The 16,722-nt window shown below is 32.7% G+C and overlaps 2 protein-coding genes and 1 pseudogene across 2 annotated transcripts; all 3 read left to right on the top strand.

Moving 5' to 3' along the window:
* Nucleotides 1-3,944: 3,944 nt before the first annotated feature.
* LOC104790971 (thioredoxin reductase 2) lies at nt 3,945-6,388 on the top strand. The gene is made up of 2 exons (XM_010516774.3): nt 3,945-5,112; nt 6,018-6,388. Exons 1-2 carry the CDS (start codon nt 4,035-4,037, stop codon nt 6,086-6,088), a joined length of 1,149 nt encoding a protein of 382 aa, XP_010515076.3. The 5' UTR covers nt 3,945-4,034; the 3' UTR covers nt 6,089-6,388.
* Nucleotides 6,389-9,938: 3,550 nt separating this feature from the next.
* Nucleotides 9,939-12,675, top strand: LOC104790963 (MLO-like protein 7; annotated as a pseudogene).
* A 1,507-nt stretch (nt 12,676-14,182) lies between these two features.
* LOC104790947 (plant intracellular Ras-group-related LRR protein 5) lies at nt 14,183-16,722 on the top strand. The gene is made up of 4 exons (XM_010516746.2): nt 14,183-14,953; nt 15,148-16,061; nt 16,163-16,344; nt 16,417-16,722. The coding sequence occupies exons 1-3, from the start codon at nt 14,407-14,409 to the stop codon at nt 16,277-16,279; spliced, it is 1,578 nt and encodes a 525-aa protein (XP_010515048.2). The 5' UTR covers nt 14,183-14,406; the 3' UTR covers nt 16,280-16,344; nt 16,417-16,722.

Genomic DNA, 16,722 nt, shown 5'->3' with positions numbered 1-16,722 from the left:
TGTTTTAAATTTATCTGGGCTGCGGCCCTGTAAAATCTCATTTGTTTTCTCTCTTAGTTTTTAATTGAATGCCTTTTAACAAAAAAAAAAAAAAAAAGTTGTGAATAAGATATGGTGAAAGACACAACTCTACAGAGAAGATATGTAAAAAAAAACATTTTAGATTTAAAAACCAAAATATATATCTTTTATAAATTTTCTAAGAAATATATAATTTTATGTCGTAAGTTACATTTATAACAAGCAAATAAACAGTTATAAGATCTCACAAAACTATACTATTTATGTTGATTAAATAGTTTGATAAAAACATTTCCTCCTTTTATGTTGAACTGACGAATCAGAATCATTGCTTTTCTTCTATCAGTTGAAATTTTATCTGAAAAAGAATTCCAACTTAAAACGATTCATTTCACGTTTACTACAATTAAAGCGTCCAACAAAAATGGAAAAATATACAAGATAGCTAGAGGATAACTTTTTAGATCTGAACTTTGTAATAATGTTAATGCAGCATCCAAATTCATATGTATTTAACCCATAAAAACTATTTTTAAATAGAAAACATCTTTATTACCATATGGAAAAATTAAATCCAAAAACTCACTTTATTACCATCCTTTTTTTTATTTTTTGTATTGAAAATTAACTAAAAATGTAAACTAGATTCATCATTCAGAAAAAACTTTTGTTAAATCAAGAAATGGAGGAATTTCTTTACTTTTAAAAGAATGAATGCTAGAAAATAATTTAGAAAGCTATAAAAACTAATGGGATTATATATTATTTTAAGTCATGGCAAAAAAAATGAAAATAGTTCAAAAGACAAAACTATATAGATTTCAAAAGATATGAATATTAGAATAAGCACAACTCTACAATGAACAGTTTGAACTTTACAAAAAAAACCTTTACAATGAGCAATCACAACTTTTTGTAAAACGTACAATTTAGTTCTTTTTTACAGATTTTTTTTAGAAAAGTATCCAAAAAGTACAATTGAAAAACACAACTTTTGGTGGTAATATATATATATATATATATATATATATATATATATAATATATATATATAATATATATATATATATATATTTCAAAAGATACAAATATTCGAATAAACACAACTCTACAATGCATAGTTGAAATTTTATATAAAAAATCGTTACAATGAACAGTTGCAACTTTTCGTAAAACACATAATTGAAAATTTTTACAAATATTTTTGGAAAATTATCCAAAAAGTACGAATAAAAAAAACATAACTTTTGTGGTATTTATTGAGATTGCTATTATATATAGATTTACATTTCAGACTATATTAATCCAGCATTGTATTTTGTGTCAAATATGCAAGAATCATTTTTGGCTTTTAAGGAAATGTAATCCACTGTTTTAATATTGGAAGTGATTCTAATCTTGACACTGTTAATATTCCAAACTACAAAAGCCTTTGCATATATATAACTAGATAAGGACCCGCCCGATGTGCGGATTTAAAGTTTTGTAAATAAAATAAAATTTAATTAAATATATTAAATTTTTTGTATATTATTTATTAATTTTTTTTTTTGCTATAATACACTGATTTATATTTATATACAAATCTTTTATGTATGTTACTATTAAAAGTGTATTTTTTACACCTAAGTATATTGTATGTTACAAATGTATTATTTACCATCACCTAGAAAATGTCTATATGAACAAATTAAGCTAAGTATTATATGTCTTTTTACTTTCACTTTTGCATAGTTTCTTTAATCACTAAAATTGTTGGCTCAAAAAACATTTTGAATAAAAAATAAAACTACATCACAATAATGTATGACTAACCATAGAGAGAATCTCGGTTCTGCCCTCCTTCCTTATGAAGATAATCTTGCGTCCAACCTCCTCCACCATGGAGAGAACCTTCGCTCCTCCTTCCTCCCTTGGGGAGATAACCTTGCGTCCAACCTCTCCCACCTTCCTCCCTTGGGGAGATAACCTTGCGTCCAACCTCCTCCACCATAGAGAGAATCTCGGCTCTGCCCTTCTCCTGTGTGGAGAAAACATGTTCATGTCTTTTAGCTATCTCAAAGTGGCTTGCTCCAGCAACCAATGAAACAAAAAACCCTTTTCCAACGTCACAAAATCATTTGATAATGTTAAATTTTCCAATGTATTCATGGAAGTTTCTTTGACACACCATGATGTAGCCTCTGTCTTCAAGCTCCTATGGATCTATCAACAACGATTTATGTTTTTTAAATTTATCTATGTTTGTTGTAGGCTTGTGTTTGCTTAGCTTATTTTATCCAACCATTAGGTTGATGACCTTCTCTTCTTTATCTCCATTTGAGATTGAATGAATGGTAACAATTATGTTTGTACAAAAAAAGGTCTATGACCAACCAATCAAGGTTGGGAAATTAGACGAAAATTAATTTGACATTATTCATGAAATAATAGAAAATTATAAGGACGATAGTATATGAATCTCAAATAATTCAAAGATGGACATATAAATTAAATAAAACAATCTAAAACTACTACAATACATTTTAAAATACAGTATTAAAAAAGAAGATGCATATATTAATCTTCCATTTTGTTTGGGTCAACATATTAATCTTACCTATTCCAAACTGAAAAAGTAGAAAGTAGGAGTATATTTTGGTTTAAAAAAGTAAGGAAAATTTGTCTTCCCATTAAAAAAGTTTGACCAATAGAACAAAGTTGAAAGCAATATTTTTGAATAGATTATTTTGTTAGATGAATAGTATGAGACGATCTATGTTTATATAGAAGTGAGTATTTACATTTTTTAGAATTAATAATTTTCTGTATATTTTCTTAATCCATTTTCTATTTTATGAGAAAATTTATTCCAATGAGCTCATTGTTTTTTTAAAAAATATCTTGCTTCCCACTCTCTCTTGTAAGGCGTACTATCGTTCGACGATAAGAACTCTTTCTGTTTAGTTGATCTAGTGTTATATAATCTCTGTTGTTATCTTGCATTTGTATATTCATTTTTTTTTATGCTACATGTCCTGCAAATTAATAGAAATAATAGTAACACCGTGAGAAATTTGTTAATCCCAAAAACCTTAGTTATTATGCATAAGAAACTTTGTTAAAACTTCAAAGTCAAAGATTGCGTAGTATGCATTATAAAATTGAGAAACAAAACAAAATTCAAAGAAAAGATGATGAAAACAAGTGGTAATATCTAGGAATCTTTTTATACAGGTTCTTCGATTAGACAACAAACAAATTGCCTTCGAGACTTGTTCAAGAACAATGATGTGTCAAACAAAATGTTAATAAAAACAAAGAAAAGAAAATTTAACCAAGAAAAACAAAGCTAGTCGAAATTATTTTGTTTGGTGAAAAATATGTCATCATCTCTTTGCTTATATAGAGGGGTGTATTTACAATTCTTTTTCTTTTAGGATTAACAAATTTTTTTTTAATATAATAAGATTACAATTATCTTATGCATCGTTTTACCAAGCTTGAAAACTATGATTTCTGATCATTAAAATTGACATGTGTCATGATCTGATGAGTTATTAAATTTGAAATGTGATTTCTGATCGTTAAAATTGACACTTGTTAGGATATGATGAGTTTCTAACATGAATATATAATCGTTAAAACTGACACATATCATGATCTGGTGAGTTTTTAACTTTGATCTTTGATCGTTAAAACTAACACGTTTCACGATCGGGTGAATTATTAACTTTGAGAACTAAACTTTATATAATAAGATTTTATGTTTAGTAATTTTTTTTTTCGTGATTTTATTTATAGATTCTTTTTTTAAAATATTTTTTTTTGTAAAATTGATATTTGTCACAATTTTATAAATTAGTAATTTTTTAAATTGACATGTGTCACTATCGAGTGAGTTAGTAACTTAATAAGATAATAGTCCAATAATAAGATTGAGATATGGGGTTCAATTCATAAAAATATTATAAAAAATTTGCATCGTAATTTAATTCAAATAAAGTGGTCTATATTATTCAAAACGATTTGAACATGTGTTGGATCTCAATGAGCCAGTCAAGATTCATAATAAAGTCTTTATTAAGCAGCGTAGGAGGAGGTTTCTTACTTGGATCTGCCCTCTCAACCCCTCCGTCTTTCGCCACCGCGTCTTCTTCTCCTTCCTCCTCCTCCGCCGCCGCCGCCGAAATGGGAACTCTCAAAACCAAGGTTTGCATCGTCGGAAGTGGTCCAGCAGCACACACGGCGGCGATCTATGCAGCTAGGGCAGAGCTTAAGCCTCTTCTCTTCGAAGGATGGATGGCTAACGACATCGCTCCCGGAGGTCAGTTAACTACAACCACCGACGTCGAGAACTTCCCTGGGTTCCCTGAAGGTATCCTCGGTGCCGAGATCGTCGAGAAATTCAGGAAGCAATCGGAGAGGTTCGGTACTGAGATCTTCACTGAGACGGTTAACAAAGTTGATTTCTCGTCGAAGCCGTTTAAGGTAATCACCGATTCGAGAACTGTTCTCGCTGACGCTGTGATCATTTCGACTGGAGCTGTAGCGAAACGTCTTTGCTTCACTGGATCTGGTGAAGGCGATGGTGGTTTCTGGAACCGTGGCATCTCCGCTTGTGCTGTTTGCGACGGAGCTGCTCCGATTTTTAGGAATAAGCCTCTTGTGGTTATTGGTGGTGGTGATTCGGCTATGGAGGAAGCTAATTTCCTCACTAAGTATGGATCTAAGGTTTATATTATCCATAGAAGGGATACATTTAGGGCGTCTAAGATTATGCAGCAGAGAGCTTTGTCTAACCCTAAGATTGAAGTCATTTGGAACTCTGCTGTGGTGGAAGCCTATGGAGATGAAAACGGACGTGTTCTTGGAGGGTTGAAGGTGAAGAACGTTGTTAGTGGAGAGGTTTCAGATCTTAAGGTGTCTGGATTATTCTTTGCTATTGGTCATGAGCCAGCGACCAAGTTTTTGGATGGCCAGCTTGAGCTTGATGAAGATGGTTATGTTGTGACCAAGCCTGGTACCACAAAGACGAGCGTCGTTGGTGTATTCGCTGCTGGAGATGTTCAAGACAAGAAGTATAGACAGGCCATCACTGCTGCAGGAACTGGTTCGTTCTCTAACTTTTTTTTTTTTTTTTTTTCACATTTCGGCAAAATGAGTTGACTCTTTGAAACCATGACTGGAATCTATCAGAGTATCTGATAATATTACTTGATGCCTTATAGGATCATGTTATAAGAGTAGTTAGGTATCTCGTTATGTGAACAATTGTTTAAATGTTTATGATTATTGTTTGATTGATCTGTTCAAGAGGAGTCAGGTTTTTGAAAGTCATTAAATGAAGAACTCCTTTCATTTCTCAAAGCAGTTTGCTTTGTATATCGTTTGATTCACTTCACATAGTCGTCGACGCCTGCTTTTGGATTTGTGTTTGCTGAAGAGTGGTCTTGGGTTGCGAAGGAAACTTTAAGTTCATATTGATCATGTGTTTGCGGTTTTAGACTATCTGCGTTCATTCTCATTCTCTGTAGAAAACTAGTACTAGTCATTAATTGTTCTTATTAGGTGTCTTGAGAGCCTGGAAGTCAAGTGATATGTGCTTATTGCTTAATAATACCATTATGTGTATTATTCACTATTTGTGCTTGCATTAGTGGTCTTGTGTTGTGCCTTTGTTTTCGGTTGAAGGCTATCTGCGTTTCCAATCTTAATACTCTTTAGAAGACTAGTAGTGGTCTTGATAGCCTGCAGGGGAAACTAAAATGTTTTCAAGGATATCGTTATAAGATTTGTTATCTAAATGTTACAATAACAAGCCGACACATTTAGCTATTTACACGGCATGGTGTGTGGTCTTAAATTGACTCAAGCTGAAATCAAATTGTTCTTGGCGGTCTAGACTCTAGAGTGATTGTGTGTTTCCATCAGACTCATTCAAATGTTTATCTCCTTTCCTTTTGTTTCATGGATAAGATAGAACAAGTTTAATAAACAACTTTATGAATGGTGCAGGGTGCATGGCGGCATTGGATGCAGAGCATTACTTACAAGAGATTGGATCTCAGGAGGGTAAAAGTGATTAGAGAAGCATCTATTTATAAGTTGCTCGATCACTTCCTCTCCCCTTATTATTTGCTTTGTCATTTTTAAAACCAATAAAGAATGATCAAGAAAAAAAAACAATAAAAAATCGGATTGATCTTACAAAGACAATCTGAGTAGAGTTCTGTTATTTGCGTTTGTTTGCAGTTGTCGCTGCTTCGACCCATTCCTTTTAAGATTTGTTCCCTAGGTGAGAGTGCTTTTTATATGACGTCAAAGTACACATAACCTGTACTTTTTTATGGTTTTAATTTAAATGTAAAAGGTTTGAGTCGTACAAATTGCATTTATTTTTTGGATCAAAATGACTTCATTTGTCAATTTAACCAGACGACTATTTTGATAAAGTCAACGAAGCTTTATGCTTTAAAAACATAGTCAACACAAATTGGACATATATTTTACCAATGTAAAATTCATGTATCTTTTATAACGAAAATGCATAATTCATGTTTTTTTAAAAAAATTCCATTTATTTATAGCCTATAGTTATGTATCATTAGCCAAAAAAATTATACCATTTTATGATCTATGTGCATCATTAGCCAAAAAATTTATACCATTTTATGGTAAGTTTGTAATGACCATTGTGTCCTCTTAAAACACTTTTATTTACAATTTGACATTAATTGTAGAGTAGAAGAATTATAAATTAGGTCACTTGCTCTCACAAATGCAAGAAATAAGCAAAATACGTGCAAAAAATAAGGTTAACATATAGAAAACTATTATAAAAAATCTGAAACCAAAACTTGTATTGAAAAACGACTTTACTATTAGTTGTCAAATCATACATATAAATATGTATCTATTAATGAGTGTTCTCTTTTCATTGGTCCATTTAACATTTTATTTTTAATATAATATTTATTTTCAACTGTTGACAATAAAATAAAATATATTTATATTCAATTAAACCAAAAATACAACCTATTTAATCATGTAGATTAATCCATACTTTATTACTAATCTGTAACCGAAATTACATACATTATGCATTGACTATTTTTTATCTATTCATTTTTATTGAAACATACTATAAAATATAATTATAACTCTTCTAATTAAATTTTTTATAAATATAACTTACATCACTTCTTATCTTATAAATAACTATTCCACATACTCTTCCACCATGGCACCATATCTCAAATCCTAAAGATTTTCTTTGTTTTGTTTTATAATCTTATTTGGGTTGAAAACTCAAATAAGATATCATTGTAAGAATTTAATTATCTGTTTTTGTTTAATACTTATGTTACATTTTGTTCACTTTTATTTTTCTTCGTTTTTTATGCATTTGTTCTTTTCTTCTTTGTTTTCTTATATTTTCTAATTATAAATTACATATGTATAAGAAAATTGAATATGTTTTAAAATTGTATATATATTCTTTTAAAATAATTCTTTAATCTAAAACCCTCGAAACTTAAGCAAAATTCTTCTTGTCCTCGCCTCCTCCATAATTTGGATCGTAGTTTCTTCAATCAGAGACCTTCTTCTTCTGTTTTTCTTCATCAACGACCTTCTTCTTCTCCTTTTCTTGATCTGCTTGATTTATCACATCGTAAAACTTCTTGAAGATGAGTGGAGAAGGATAAGCTGGCCATCAACAAAATTAACATTTTTATATTTTTTCAGTTAATTTTTATATTTTTTTTATTACAAAATATACTTAAATTTATCATTAGGTGTTCGTGTACCACAAATTTACATATAAACACAATATTTCTTGTAGCTAGTTTATATTAAAGTATTGAGTTCGTACAATATCATAGTTTTGTAGCATTTTAAGTAATAGTCATAGATCTTATTTTAATTCATGTTCTTAAAAATAAGGATTTTCATAACAAATTAAAGTGTTAAATCAATTTGAAATCATTATACCAACAAGAATACCAAAATTTGTCAAAAAAATTAATAAACAACTTAAAAACTAAATAATCTTCTTTCATGGCTCACCATGTTTTAGAAATATTGCATGATCAACTTAATTTTTCAAATAGAAAATTATTATATTCTGTTTGAATATAAAATATTGTAATAAAGTTTAGTTTTTCATTATTATTAAGTTTAGAAATATTGCGTCACAATTGATGTCTGTCATAGTTTATAGTTTAATTTTTAAACTTTAGAGATAATATATATATATATATATATATTTTAAATTTTGAGTTTTCTATTTTAAATTTAGATTATTATTTTGAAAGAGAGGTATGATTTGAAATTTATAATTTAAAGTTTAATTTTAAATCATGATGCTATTTTTGAAAATTTTAAAGATCATGTTAAATTTGGAAACAATTTTTTCTCTTTTTTAGGTTTGGGTTCTCTACTTTACATTTAAAGTGTAGTATTGAGAAGAATAGGGTTTAGAATTTATAGTTTAAGGTTTAATTTTAAATCATGGTGTTATATTTGAAACTTTAGAGATGATATGTTCCTTTTTAAAATCAATTTTTTTAAGATAGATTACGAGATTGTAGAGTTACTAGCATGTACACCAATCAAAATCACAATACAACACCACATATTGTACACTAGACCCAAATGGTACACCAAACACATATGGTACACCAAATCAGATGGTGTACCAGACTCAGATGATCATATGGTACACCAAACCCAGATGGTACACCAGACACAAATAGTATACTAGACCCAGATGGTACACCGACACAAATGGTACACCAGATGCAGATGATACACCAAACTCAATGGTACACAATCCAAACCGTACACTAGACCCAAATGGTATACCAAATGCAGAGGGTACACTAGACCCAAATGGTACACCAAACGCAAATTGTACACTAGACCCAGATGGTACACCAAACTCAGATGGTACACCAGACGCGGATGGTACACCATCCAAATGGTACACCAGATCCAGATGGTACACCAAACACAGATGATACACTAGACTCAAATGGTACGTTAGACCCAAATGGTATACTAGATGCAAATGGTACACTAGACTCAGATGATACACTAGACCTAAATGGTACACCACCCAAACGGTACACCAAACTCAGATGGTACACCATATGCATATAGTATACCAAGATATTGTATACTGCCTAGATTAGTACACCAAATCCAGTTGGGCCAAATATACACAAATCATAATTTTAGTGGGCCCCTATTAATTAATTCAGGTCCAACTACAAAAAAATTGTGGACCACACATAAAACTCTTTTTAAAGTATGTAGATATATTGGTCTTTTTGTTTAATTTTTGTCTTACACTCTATCTCACAACTTCTATCTCACAAAATATAGAAAATGCCTATTCTTCAAATTTTATTTAAAAAGTGTGTATTCTCAAATTACTTTCTAAAAAGTATCTAATTGACTAGTGGTCTTTTCATATTATAGATTAGCGGTTTCACTCGTTTGTGTTTTTGCAAACTTGTAGTCAAAATGTCTTAATACTGTAGTACGTACGTAATTGGAATTTGCTAATGTAATTTCCACTGATTAAATGAGATGAGTTACAAAACTGAACTACACTTTTATTTCTTAATGTTTTCGTCAACGCACAACGGCACAAGTATACTACACCATGTGAAACTGTGAATGCATGCATGGCTAGTTACACTATTTATGTACGTAATTTTCAGAATTAGTTAAGTATAACTGTATCAGGGTACTTGTGGTTTTAAATGAATTTCACAATAAATATAGTCAAATGAAAACCAATTCTTTATCGATATACTAATATAACTTACGTTGTACAACATACTAGTAATTAAGAAGCACAAAAACTTAAAAGTTTGATTCTCTACGTTAGTATCTTCTTTAATTTGTTTCGTAACTTTCTCTTCACTCATGATCACACAAAGCAAGTGTCAAAGATCTTTGTTATGGTTTCTGGTGTTCCACGGCGGAGCTACGGCCACCACAGGAGATCCCTCCGGCGGGAGACAGCTCTCTCAGACGCCCACTTGGGCTGTTGCTATCGTGTGCACCTTTCTCATCCTCATTTCCCATCTCCTCGAAAAGGGTCTTCAAAGACTTGCCAACGTCTGTTTTCTTAATCTTCTTCCTTTTCTTACAAGTCTTCTTGTTCAAACCACTCATTTGTCTAAAACATCTTTGATTGTTTCTTCTCATCAGTGGCTATGGAAGAAGCATAAAAACTCTCTCCTTGAAGCCTTAGAGAAAATCAAAGCCGGTAAGTAAACATATATATAGCATTGCTTGTCTTAAAAGCTATTTGGTTTGGTTTTAGAAAATGGTGATTGATTCTACAGAGCTGATGATCCTTGGATTCATTTCCTTATTACTCACTTTTGGAGAAACATATATTCTCAGGATCTGCGTTTCTCGAAAGGCTGCTCTCTCTATGTTACCTTGTTCATCTGAAGACACAGAGCTTTTCCAGAAACTTGCTCCATCTCTTAGCACGCGTCTTTCGGCTGCTGGTGATACATCTGTGAATTGTAAACAAGGATCAGACCCACTCATAACATTGAAAGGCTTGCACCAACTTCACATCTTGTTGTTCTTCTTGGCCATCTCTCATATCCTCTATAGTTTAATCACCATGATGCTTAGCAGGCTCAAGGTACGAGATCGATCAAAACTGTGTTTGATATTGAGTGAATGAATGCTTCATTTGGTATTGCTTTTGTGGCACATTCGTGGATGGAAAAAGTGGGAGCAAGAGACATTATCTCATGACTATGAGTTTTCTATTGGTACTTTTGTTCATCAGATTCTGTTTTGGAGCGCCCTGAGTGTTTTATTCTATATTACAGACTCACATTTTTTTCTTTTTGTTGTGTAGATCATTCAAGACTTAGGCTCACTCATGAGACTTCTTTTGTGAGATAACATATAAGTTTCTGGACAACAATTCCTTTCTTCTTTTACGTCGTAAAGAAACCATTTCTCTCCTTCTTCATCTCTTCCAAAATGCATCAAAAACGTTCTTGATTTGATTATTCTGAGCTCTTTTTGGTTACAGGGATGCTTCTTAAGGCAGTTCTTTGTATCCGTGGGAAGAACCGACTATTTGACTCTCCGTCATGGATTCATCTCTGTGAGTTTTTTATATTCTTGCATCCTTCCATTTCCTTCTCTCACAATCTTGATATGTGCTACTAATAGTGTTCTGATCATTCAGGCCCATTTAGCCCCTGGAAGAAAGTTCAACTTCCAGAGATATATCAAAAGATCTCTCGAGGAAGATTTCAAGTTGGTAGTTGGAATAAGGTCACAACACAATCAAAATCCATATGAAACTGTGTTTCCTACTGTTTCTGACATTTTTTTTGCTCTGCAGTCCAGTTCTTTGGGCATCATTTGTGATCTTCTTGCTATTTAATGTTAATGGTGAGCTACACATCTATCTTTAAATTCAAATACAATTCATATACTGAGGTCTTTCTATTCAACTTTCAGGCTGGAGAACATTGTTTTGGGCATCAATACCTCCCGTGCTCGTAAGACAATCTATCTCTCTAATATATATACAGTACACAGCTTCTTGTTCTTGGAAGTTTGTTGATTAAAAATAATTCTTGTTGCAGATAATACTATCTGTTGGAACAAAGCTTCAAGCGATTATGGCAACAATGGCGCTAGAAATCGTAGAGACACATGAAGTAGTTCAAGGGATGCCTCTAGTACAAGGCTCAGATCGATACTTTTGGTTCGATTGTCCTCAACTGCTACTTCATCTTATCCACTTCGCCTTGTTTCAGGTAATAACAGTACGAAAGCATCTTCTTCTTGATTTCATCTTGAACTAACATGTTTTGCAGATTCTAACTCCTCTGTTTTTTGTTCCAGAATGCTTTCCAGATAACACACTTCTTCTGGATATGGGTAAAAACAATGAGTTTCCTCTTCATTTCAACATTTTGGAGTATATATTATTTACTTAGTAATATACGTATTTGGGATTTGCAGTATTCTTTTGGATTAAAATCATGCTTCCATAAAGATTTTAATCTTGTAATCATCAAACTCTTTCTATGGTAAAAAGCTTATTCATAACCTTTATTATGTTTCTGATTAGTATTATAGAGGAAAAGTGTTTAAATAATGTGAGGATGTATCTATGGTATGTGGCAGCCTAGGAGCTTTGATCTTATGCAGCTACAGTACTCTCCCTTTGTACGCCCTCATTACTCAGGTAACTTGTAAAACCTTAGTTTCAAATTGATACTCTTATCCAAATGATGATCTCTTGAAGGAAAGAGAATAGATAAATGATGAAAGGTGTGTGGAGCAGATGGGTTCACACATGAAGAAAGCAGTGTTTGATGAGCAAATGGCAAAGGCATGGAAGAAGTGGCATAAAGATACAAAACTGAAGAAAGGCAAATCGAGGAAGCTCCCGAGCAAGACACTTGGTGTTTCAGAGAGTTTCAGCATCTCTTCCTCTTCCTTTGCAACCACTCTTCACCGTTCCAAGACCACTGGTCATTCTTCTAACATCAAATACTATAAGCAAGAAGATGAAGAATACGAAATGTCGTCTGATGTTGAAGCAGCTGGGGCAGAGGATGCTCTCGACAGGATTCAACAACAGCATATGCAATTACACCACTCTTAGGCTCTTAGCTAGCTGCTTTTGTTCTTGTTACTTGAAAGCTCACATGAAACAGTTGTCGTTTACTAACTGGTACTTGATCAGAAATTAACGGTCATAGAATTGTTTTTATATGTTATACACCATGTTTAGAGTTATTTAATAACTTGACCTACAAGTTATTTTACAATATAAGATGGAGCATCTATTTTTTTGCAATAAAAAGTAACAAAAAATGTTAACTTTCCTTAATACAAAAATGTTCATAATTTCCAATATCTTGAGAGAAAAAATGAGAATCTTTCAGCCGGCTCCGGTGGCTTCATACCGCCAGAACAATGGTCGTAGTATATGTGTATGATGGAAGTGTTGGAATTGGATTTGATATGTTTTAACTTTTTGAAATCATCATACTCTATTTTTAATTTATTTCTAATTGTTAACTCAGAAAGTGAAAATGTAAAAACGCTAAATATAGCTAGTGGCAGATCCAAAAATAAAACTTACGGGGTTATATTATTAATATTTTACATATAGTTGGTACAGTATATAAAATTTTAAATTTAATAGGATCAAAATCATATTTCACCTAACTATTTAACCAAAATTTAACAAAAATACATTTACATTTATTATTTTTTAACTTTAATGAGAGGTCATTTGATAGTTGATACCCCTAATCTTCACTTAGGTCTACCAGTGAATATAGAATAAAAAAAAATTGAAACGTTTTAGAGTTGGAAATAAAATAAAGTTAGAATTGTCAGACATCAGCATGAAATAATGTTGGAGATAGTCTAACTAGCCAGCCAGCCAATCGTGTGAGAGAGAACTCCAAATTCCATGATCGCTTTACAATAGTTAAGTATATAAAAGAATCGTCATGCAAAGAAAAGTAACATATTATATTAGACTTGTAACTAATAATCTAGATATCCAATCTATAAAAACAATAATAAAAATATACATATCAAATGGTTTAACGTAATAATAAAAATAAAATTTTATTAATATGTTTCAGAAAAATTGATATTACAATAACACTTAAAATTTGCTTTTATCAAAATTTTAAAAGAAATCCCAATAAATTTAAAAATTATTAATATAATGCAAAATTTATTATATCTCTAGATATTTGAAATTCACTATCTAAATCCTGATCCGACTGTCCTAAATAGTCTCAATTATATATTTCGAAATTATTAATATTAATGAAAAAATACTTTAAATAAAACAATTACTATAAATAATAAAAATTAGATCTGACTATCCAACTAAATTTTTAAATCAGGATATTTAAAAATTCACTATCTAATCCTGATCCGAACTGTCCCTATTAATTATCACGATCATGTTATCTTCTTTGTCCAAGTATTATATCATCATGTTCATGTCATTGTCAGTACTTAAATATTGTTTAAACATCCACCTTTTAACATTAAACAAAATTATCATTAACCTAAACAGACAAGGACGCGAGTAGATAGAAATCACAGTGATCACTAAACTTAAAAAACTAATTAACTTATTTAATTTTTGAATTATTTAAATATTTGATTATTTTAATGCAGTTGGAGACAGAGAGAGACAACGACGAAGGAAAGAAGAAGAAAACGAACTGACGAAGAAAGAAAGAAAGAATGAGAAAACGAAGACGAAGAAGAAGAAAGAGAAAGAGAAAACGAGATATGGACTTATGGAATCTCTCTGTTTCTTCTTCATAAAAAACCAAAATCTCTTTGTAGAAACCAAACCATGGAGAAACGTTTGGATTCAAAGGACAAGGTTGTGGAAGAGATCATGAGGATTCACAGATCTCTTCCATCTAGACCTGATATCGAAGACGTCGAGACCGCTACTTCTCTCATTCAAAACGTTGACAAAGAGGATCGGATTCGCTTGGACGCCATTGACGAACAGACCTCCTCCTCTTCTTCTGGTGTTCCTAAGGAGCTTTTCGACGTGTTGAAGGAGATGAGGAGATGTCTCGTTCGTTTCCAGAGCGTAGAACAGAGAAGAGAAGCCAACAAAATCCTCGATCTGGAATCTGTACACGTTGTCTTCGACGATTTGATTCAGAGAGCTTCGCATTGCATTGCTTCCCCTAACGGCACCACCACCACCACCACCTCTGTGCCTCGCTCTGTTCCTTCTGATCAGAGTCCTGTCAAGTCAAAGGAGATGTTAACGCGTGACGATACGTTTTTGAAGAAAGCCACATCTTCGTTTTACAGTGATGGGTTGTTAGCTCCTCGGAAGCCTCAGGTTTTTGATCCAACACTTCAGGCTAAGAACGTCACAGGTGTGTTTTCATTAGAAATCTGAACGTTTTCATGATTCGTTTTTTTTTCCAATGGAGATTTACATATGTGTAGGCCATGTACATGTGTTTTGACTTGAAATGTTTTAACATTTTTGGAAGAAAGCTTGAGATTCATATTTCTAGAATGTTTTCTAATGGAGTCTGTTTTGTCTCTAATTGTTATATATGTGTAGGCCATGATGGGGAGAAGTTGAGTCTCATTAAGCTTGCAAGTTTGATTGAAGTATCGGCCAAGAAAGCTACTCAGGAGCTAAATCTGCAGCACAAGTTGATGGATCAGCTTGAATGGCTTCCGGATTCTCTAGGCAAGTTATCGAGTCTGGTTAGGCTAGATTTGTCTGAGAATTGCATCATGGTACTACCGACAACCATTGGAGGGCTTTTGTCCTTGACAAAGCTTGATTTGCATTCTAATAGAATTGGTCAGCTCCCTGAGTCTATAGGAGATTTGATAAACTTAGTCAACCTGAATCTTAGCGGAAACCAATTATCATCTCTTCCATCAGCATTTAGTAGATTGATACATCTCGAGGAACTTGATTTGAGCTCTAACAGCCTCTCCACACTCCCTGAATCTATTGGTTCTCTTGTGAGCCTAACGAAGCTCGATGTTGAAACAAATAACATCGAAGAGATTCCACATAGTATCTCTGGTTGTTCTTCCCTGAAAGAACTCCGTGCGGATTACAACAGACTTAAAACTCTTCCTGCAGCTGTTGGGAAGTTATCGACCTTAGAGATTCTGAACGTTCGTTACAACAACATTCGGCAGCTACCCACGACAATGTCCTCCATGGCTAACCTTAAAGAGCTAGATGTGAGTTTCAACGAGCTTGAGTCAGTACCAGAGAGCTTATGCTATGCCAAAACACTTGTAAAGCTTAACATTGGGAACAACTTTGCCAACCTAAGATCACTCCCAGGGTTGATAGGTAACCTTGAGATGCTAGAAGAGCTTGATATGAGCAATAACCAAATCCGTTTCCTTCCATATTCTTTCAAAACGCTTTCACAGCTGCGGGTTCTTAACACACAGCAAAACCCCCTTGAAGAGCTTCCAAGAGATATAACCGAAAAGGGCGCACAGGTTCTTCTTTCTTCTCTCAGTTATATTTGTCTGTAGATTCCGCAGTTTGTGGTTTGTGTCAGTCATGGATGATTGATTCATACTCTTTGCTATTATCTCAGGCCGTGGTTCAGTACATGAATGATCTCGTGGAGACAAGAAACACGACATCTCAAAGAACTAAGCCGAAAAAGAGCTGGCTTAACAGTATTTGCTTCTTCTGCAAGTCCACCAACTAGAGAAAACAGAGCAGCATGGAGATCCTCTAAACCACTCTTGACAAAATCTGACCTTTTATCTTTAGGTAGATTTCTTTCTTAGAGATTCAAACATGAAATCCAACAAAAAAAAGACCAGTTTCATTTTCATGTTTCAGGTGTATGTCTGTGACAACCGTTGGCAGGACAGAAGAATCCCGTTGTGTCCAGACAGTTCACCATTCATTCTTTTATTCACAATCACATGTTCTTTCACAATGTTTTCATATCACTCTTTGTATACTGGAGCTTTGTTTGTTGTATCTTGAGGAAAATGTATTTCAAATTGTTAATCTCTTAAGTGATTCTTTTCTTGTTTCTCTTGATGTAACTTTTTACGTTTTCGCCGCTGAACTGAACCTCAATTCTTGTTTTCTTTTGATGTACCAAAAGTCTTGAAAATAAGAGATCACGTCCGGAATAAA

The sequence above is a fragment of the Camelina sativa genome, chromosome 1, assembly GCF_030686135.1.
Source record: "Camelina sativa cultivar CO46 ecotype springtype chromosome 1, ASM3068613v1".
NCBI classification, from domain to species: domain Eukaryota; kingdom Viridiplantae; phylum Streptophyta; class Magnoliopsida; order Brassicales; family Brassicaceae; genus Camelina; species Camelina sativa.
The sequence above is the reverse complement of the archived record's forward strand: the minus strand, read 5'-3'. Positions and strand labels throughout refer to the sequence as shown.

Coding starts and splice junctions, on each gene's coding strand:
- LOC104790947 (XM_010516746.2), top strand. CDS start 14,407: ATGGAGAAACGTTTGGATTCAAAGGACAAGGTTGTGGAAGAGATCATG. Junction 14,954..15,147: donor TCAGGCTAAGAACGTCACAG/GTGTGTTTTCAT, acceptor ATATATGTGTAG/GCCATGATGGGGAGAAGTTG. Junction 16,062..16,162: donor TAACCGAAAAGGGCGCACAG/GTTCTTCTTTCT, acceptor CTATTATCTCAG/GCCGTGGTTCAGTACATGAA.
- LOC104790971 (XM_010516774.3), top strand. CDS start 4,035: ATGTGTTGGATCTCAATGAGCCAGTCAAGATTCATAATAAAGTCTTTA. Junction 5,113..6,017: donor CATCACTGCTGCAGGAACTG/GTTCGTTCTCTA, acceptor TGAATGGTGCAG/GGTGCATGGCGGCATTGGAT.